This window comes from Poecile atricapillus, chromosome 11 (assembly GCF_030490865.1).
Source record: "Poecile atricapillus isolate bPoeAtr1 chromosome 11, bPoeAtr1.hap1, whole genome shotgun sequence".
In the NCBI taxonomy this organism is placed as follows: Eukaryota; Metazoa; Chordata; class Aves; order Passeriformes; family Paridae; genus Poecile; species Poecile atricapillus.
Genome location: NC_081259.1, coordinates 12,088,975 through 12,095,929, shown reverse-complemented (window position 1 = coordinate 12,095,929; position 6,955 = coordinate 12,088,975). Strand labels below are relative to the sequence as shown.

Sequence of the window (6,955 nt, the reverse complement as noted above, 5' to 3'; positions counted from 1 at the left end):
CCGGAGGAGGGGAGCGCCCGGGGCGGGCCGGGCTGGGCCGGGCCGGGCCGGGCCGAGGGGCCGCCCCGCCTCTTAGTCGGCGGCAGCTGCTGCTGCGGGGCCGCCGCCGTGGGCAGCCGCCATGCCGCGCTCTCTGAAGGAGGAGACGGCGCTGCTGCTGGAGGATTACTTCCAGCACCGCGGCGGCGGCGCCGCGCTGCCCCCCAGCCCCACGGCGGCCGCGTTGCGGCGGGCGGCGGCCGAGCTGGAGCGGCAGGAGCGGCCCTTCTTCCGCTCCTGCGCGCCGCTGGCGCGGGCCGAGCCGCGGGAGGCGGCCGCGCTGCTGGGAAGGGTGGCGGCGCAGCTGGAGGCTGACGGCGGCCTCAACTGGGGCCGGCTGCTGGCGCTCGTGGTGTTCGCCGGCACGCTGGCGGCCGCGCTGGCCGAGCGGGGCTGCGGCGACGGGCCGCGCTGCCTGGCCGCCCACCTGGCCGCCTACCTGGCCGAGGAGCGCGGCGAGTGGCTGGAGGCGCACGGCGGATGGGTGAGCGGGAACAGGGCGGGGAGCGGCCTGGGGCGAGTGCCGGGACCCTCGCTCCCTCCCCGGTTAGCGGGGCAGGGCAGTCCCCGGCTCCGCGCAGCGGCTCGTCCCGGGGGGAGACGTGCCCGTGTCGCTGCCGGCGATGGGCGTCCGCGGCAGCCGCGCGGTGTGTCCGGGGGGCTGCTGGCCATCGCCACACGCTCTGTGTCCCGGGCACTGCTGGCCATCGCCACACGCTCTGTGTCCCGGGCACTGCTGGCCATCGCCACACGCTCTGGGTGTCCCCGGGCATTGCTGGCCATCGCCACACGCTCTGTGTCCCGGGCACTGCTGGCCATCGCCACACGCTCTGTGTCCCGGGCACTGCTGGCCATCGCCACACGCTCTGGGTGTCCCGGGCACTGCTGGCCATCGCCACACGCTCTGGGTGTCCCGGGCACTGCTGGCCATCGCCACACGCTCTGGGTGTCCCGGGCACTGCTGGCCATCGCCACACGCTCTGGGTGTCCCCGGGCATTGCTGGCCATCGCCACACGCTCTGGGTGTCCCCGGGCATTGCTGGCCATCGCCACACGCTCTGGGTGTCCCAGGCACTGCTGGCCATCGCCACATGCTCTGGGTGTCCCGGGCATTGCTGGCCATCGCCACACGCTCTGGGTGACCCCGGGCATTGCTGGCCATCGCCACACGCTCTGGGTGTCCCCGGGCATTGCTGGCCATCGCCACACGCTCTGGGTGTCCCAGGCACTGCTGGCCATCGCCACACGCTCTGTGTCCCGGGCACTGCTGGCCATCGCCACACGCTCTGTGTCCCGGGCACTGCTGGCCATCGCCACACGCTCTGTGTCCCGGGCACTGCTGGCCATCGCCACACGCTCTGGGTGTCCCGGGCACTGCTGGCCATCGCCACACGCTCTGGGTGTCCCCGGGCCCTGCTGGCCATCGCCACACGGGTGGGTAGGCGCTGGGCCACTGGGGTGCCTGCGGGTGCCCAGTGCTGCAGCACAGCCAGATCCCGTTGGGATGCAGCCTCCCGATACCGCAGGAGTGATGCTGCTGGGTGAGGGAGTGAGATTTGCCTTCCCATCATGTCCACAGCCTGGGGATTTCGGCGAGCAGGCTGGCACAGGTGCTTTCCAGGTGCGAGCACAAACCTGTGCTTGTTCTTAAGTACATCTGTGTATTAAGGCACCCACCCTCCCGACCTGCGGCTCTTGTTCCTGTCTGTCCCGAAGTCGGTCGGGTCGGGCCTGGGGAGGAAGATGTGGGCATTTTGCCCCTCGAGATGCACGCTTGAAGGTACAGCTTTTAAGGCATCGGTGCCTGTGTTTCTGAACAAAATGTCAGCTATCCCACAGAACTGCTCGTTTCCTATTTCCAGTCCTAGTGGAATATTTTATGTCAGTACAAATAAGCACTAAAAATAGAAAGGAGGGGAAGTAGCCACTGGTTTCGTTGACTTTTCCAGAGACCAAAATGAACTTGGTTTTCCAGTGGTCACTGGTCCATCTGGCCAGTCAGAACAGTGTGGTTGGCTGCAGCATACACTGTCACTTGGCAAAATCTGCAAAATCATATTGCCTATTCGCACAAATCAAAGTGTAAAGAACAAAGTTCCGGAAGAAATTAAGAGTATAACTTGTTTACATAGACATCTGTGGAGCAGAGTTCAAACACGACCATCTGGAGTTGTATTGCTGCCACTTCTGATTATCACAATGATCTGGGAGAGCAGCTGCCAGCTTTGCTCTGTCATAGGTCAGCTCTGAGCAGTGTCCACCCGGCCCTTCCAAGAGACTGTGTAATCAATCCCACGTCCACCGAGATGGGACTGGCTTTGGGCTCTTGTCTTAAAAGTGGAAATTTCCATATCCTGTGTTTTAGATGCTTTCTGAAACTTAAATTAGGAGGAACAATGCTGGTAATTTCCATCAGAAACTTGCCTAAAAGGGGCAAAAGTATGTAATGACACATTGAGCATCTCAGTAGGAAGTGTTCCAATTGTCTGTTGAGGGAAGTATACAAACACTTGTAGCTACTCCTTGCAGTTGCCTTGTGCAAAGGCTCTCACAAATGTTTTTGCCTGTGCCCAAGGCAGTGGGTTTAGACTTTGATGATTGAAATAGAGACTTCTGCAGCTGATGGAGGCTGAGCTGGGAGGATGAAACTGCTCAAAGGCTTGTTAAAGAAATCCAGTTAAGTGCGAGCTAAGCAACTCAATGTCCTTTCTGTTGCTGTTGCAGGATGGCTTCTGTCGCTTCTTCGGCAAACACGGCTCCGAGGCGGCCGAGCAGAGCAGCACCATCGGCAATGCCATCATGGCAGCTGCGGCGGGCATCGGCATGGCAGGATTGGCTTTTCTCTTGGTGCGGTAGGCCCACGAATGGATCTTGCCGTGGGAAAGTACTCTCAAAACTGACAATTTACCAGATTTCACTTTATTTTCTATAGCACAGACCCTCTAAGAAAAAGTCTATATTTTTAAACTGGCACAGAAAACTGCCTCACCTTGGCTATAAACTGCTTCACTCGCTACCCAGTAACAGCACAAACAAATGTGTACCTAGAGCACTATTTGTGCGTCTTCAAATCCTGTTGTCTCCAAACATCCTCTGGACTTTCTCTTTTGAAGGTGTAACCTAAACTTTAGCATGGTTCATGTACTGTAACTTCTGAGTGCTTGATGTTATGCTAGGAAAACATGGTGGGCTTGCTACTAAACCCCTCTGTTCAAGACGTCTTATTTACGTGGAGGCAAGTCTTGGAACCCGCGTTCATTAATGCTGTAAAGTGGGCGAACATTGACTGTGATCTAACGTGGTTTATGGCTTCAAATGTGGTGCACAGCACTTGTAATCAAAAGGCAACTCATTTGTTGATTTAGAGCAATTGGTGCCTGTGATGCAAGAAGCATTAGGGCTTAATGTAACATAAGGCTGAATTCATTACACTACAAGAAGGTAAGTATTGATACAGGACAGTAATGGCTGCAGTACTGGTTCCTACTGAAAGGAAAAGAATTTAAATATTAAACCTTAATTGGTATATTGAAATCCAGTGAAGGCTGGAATTTCTCTGGATTTCCCATACAAAGTGAGAATTTCCATATATCTTAATATATTTTTGAAGTATTTATCACTGTATAATACTTGTAGCCATGACATCTTTATTTTTGTTTAAAACTTAATGCTGGTTCTTGTCACTCTAGTGCGTATCAAGCGTTGTCTTGTTTGAGTAATATTTCACTCTGTTTTCAAAATGCTGTGTATTTCTTTCAATGGTTGTACAAATTGCCTTATGTTTCTGATAGCTTTTTAATAATGTTCCTGGGTTACTCACAACGTGTACAATTTTGCTATGGTGACTTAAAAGGTGAATAAATGTTAAATATTTTTATTTTAAAAAACCTTTCTGATTATTAGATCGGCTGTGTGCTGGTGCTCAGACAGTGAGTGTTTTGGTGGTTACCTGGATGTATCAGCTTATATTCACTGTACTGCTGGTGCTTTGACCTGAGATGAGGACTTGTGCAGCACCAGAGCAGTTTGATACCAGTCTTCAATGCAGCCCTGCAGTCCCAACTAGTGCTAACACAGCCTGAGGGGAAAACCCCACCCTGAAGGTCCATCCTCACCCTGGGGACTGGAAACAGCCTGGTGGTTTTGTAGGCCAAAGCTTTCCAAAGTTTACTAACATAGCTGGGTGCAGTCAGGCTCCTCCAAGAGCTGCTCCTGCTTGTAGAGAATGACAGAGCTCTTGTTTCTTCCCTGCCAAGACTTGCTGCTGCCCCTCTCACACATGCATGCTTTTTTACTGAAACTGAAGTTTCTGATACATGTTACGATGACAACTGTGCAATGTGTCGGTGGAGTTCAACCTTCTTGGATTAGTCCTATTGAGCAGCTGTAATTGTTGAGGATGTTGGGCTTTACTCTTTTAAGAGGTCTTATGCCCCGGTCTCCATGCTGGGGGCTCTGATGCCTGGTAAATGCTGCAAGTCCATTGTTCAGCCTCCCTCCCCGGCTGCCTGTGGGCCCCCAGCTCTGCCCTTTGAGAGGTTCCCCTTGGTGGGAAGAGCACCTGGTGGGCAGCTGACTTCCTCTTGGGAAAGCTCAGCCTGGCAGCCAGGTCAGCATCACCGTGCCTGGCAGTGGCCACCCTGCTTCTCCTTCTGCTGCCACTGGGTCCTGGGGCAGGCGTGCAGTGGCCACGGGCTCGTTGGACAGAGCAGCCTTGTCCTGGCTGGCCACAGATGTGGGGAGAAGGACAAAAAGGGACATTCAGGGACGGGAAGTCCCGCGGAGGCAGGAAGGAGCTGGTGGTCCTCCCCCTCATGCTGCTGGCTCTGAATAAATGTCTGCTTGTTCTCCAGCTTCCAGTTCTCTAAACTCCAGCTTGCCCCCTCGCAGCAGAAGGATTGGGAGTCTGTGGGGCAGGCCTGTGCTCAGTTCCTCTCTCAAGTTCCTGCAGGGATGACGCTTGCGTGTGGCAGCTGAGTGCTCTGGGCTGTGCCTGAAGCTTTGTCCACAGTGGGAGTCAGCTGGTTGGCCCTGGGAACTGAAAGTAGTTTCTAAAATGGGATGCTTAGGGATATATGATGAAAAGCATGGGGAATGACAGGGCAAGAAATGCTCTAAACAGAGGTCAAATGTCTCTCCTGTGCCAAACAGAACAAAGATAAAATATCTGTATCTTGATTTTCAGTGTAATCTGATCTGGCAGGCCCCACAAAAACAATAGCAGAGAGGATATTTATGCTGGCTTTTACAGTGTGCTCTGGAAGAGTGAAAAAAAACCCCAACAAGCCCAGCCTGGAAATGTCCTTTAACCAAAGTCACAGCAGCTTTTGGTGCAAACCTGACCTGTTCAGGTGCAGCTTGAAGAGCATCTTCTAGTCTGTCTTGGCCCAGGACAAGCTGGGAGTGGGCTTTCTAAGAGCCAGGAAAGCTGCAAGGCTGAGTCAGAAGGCTGCAGTGCAGCTCTGCAGTGGGTGACAATACTGCCTGGAGCCAGGCTGTTCTGGTGCCTGCTGGGAGCCTGTGCTCAGTCCCCTGAGAGCAGGGGGCACAGCCCAGGCTGTGGAACCTGGCACAAGGGGTAACTACCCCTCCTAGCCAGAGCCATGCTCCCTGAGCTGCTCTCTGCTGACCTGGGAATGTAGGGTTGAAGAGCAGGACTTACATCACTGGAGCCCCATTGATTTCAGGGCAGTTCAGACTAGCTTACATTTGCATGACTTCTGATGTTTTTAAAAAAATTTATTTCGGTTTCAGCCTGACAGTTTGTCTCAATGAAGTAATGTGTTTCTCAATTGAAACACACTGCTGCTCATCCGCTTTACTCCCTCAAAAGGGGAAGCAAGAGGCTGCTGTTCCTTCCTTTAAATGCAGAAGGGGAGTAGGTGGTGTTTCAGTACAAGGCTGTGTCTAATCCTCACGGCAGCTTTTGGCTCTCTGGCACTGTTGTACTTCCTGGGCCTGTGGTGGATGCAGCAGGCTCATCCTGTCTGAAGATTAGCACATGGTAATTGCTGCAGGGGCCCCACTGAGTGCTGGCAGGATCTTGCATTTGAGGGAAAATGAGAGGAGAGAGGGTGCTGGCAGGGCTCTTCCATCACCTGGCTGCTCATACTTGTGTTTGGAGTCTTCCCTGCTGTGCTGTGTATGAAGACCTTTGCAGGGCTGAGGGATGGGGAATTCGGTGTTCCCAGTCCATAGAGGTGCTCATAGTGTTCTCACTGGAGCTGTCAGTGTTATCTGCTGGCACTGCACCTGCTCCCTACGCAGTTCCCTTCTGAAGGGGCATCCACTGGAACCACGGGCCAAGGCTGCAGTGCTGTTGCAGCAGCCCAGCTGCTCATTAAAGGAAAAAGCAATTTCCCCATCAGTCTTCTTATGAGCACTGAACTGGCCAGTGGGTTTCTCTTTGACTTGGAAAAAATGAGGCACTGTTAGAGCTCAGAAAACGTGAGTTGCAGGATGGTTGCATGGCAGTTGGTGAGCTGCTTTGCTGTGGTATGCAAAAAATCTGGTCTGGCACGTCTCGCTGGAGGAATTGGTGCTGGTGCTGTGTCCTTTTCTGCCCATGCACACTGCAGGGTGGTACCCAAGCCTGGGCAGGACAGAAGAGCCCTGTTACAAGTGACTTAGCAATTGGATGGCCAAAAAGCCCCCCAGAGAATCACTGAAAAGAAAAAAGGTCAAGTGCAAAGCATTTATTCACATAATTTCACTTCTTGTGCTCATTCTGTTTAGATAATGAAAACAAACTTCTGGGTTTCACTTCTGTTTCTCCGGCTGCTTTCCGTACCAGACTCGAGCTGGGTTGTCCTTCCCAGGACAAAATGCTGTGTGGGGAGAGCAGGCACAGCTGGGAAATTACTTGCTTTGAGGTTTAAAAAGTGTCATTGTAATTTCTTCTTAAATACTGCCATTA

The 6,955-nt window shown here is 53.7% G+C and overlaps 1 protein-coding gene across 1 annotated transcript; it reads left to right on the top strand.

The window, feature by feature from the left end:
* Nucleotides 1-25: 25 nt before the first annotated feature.
* BCL2L10 (BCL2 like 10) lies at nt 26-3,926 on the top strand. Its single transcript, XM_058846615.1, has 2 exons — nt 26-523; nt 2,764-3,926. The coding sequence occupies exons 1-2, from the start codon at nt 122-124 to the stop codon at nt 2,893-2,895; spliced, it is 534 nt and encodes a 177-aa protein (XP_058702598.1). The 5' UTR covers nt 26-121; the 3' UTR covers nt 2,896-3,926.
* Nucleotides 3,927-6,955: the final 3,029 nt, after the last annotated feature.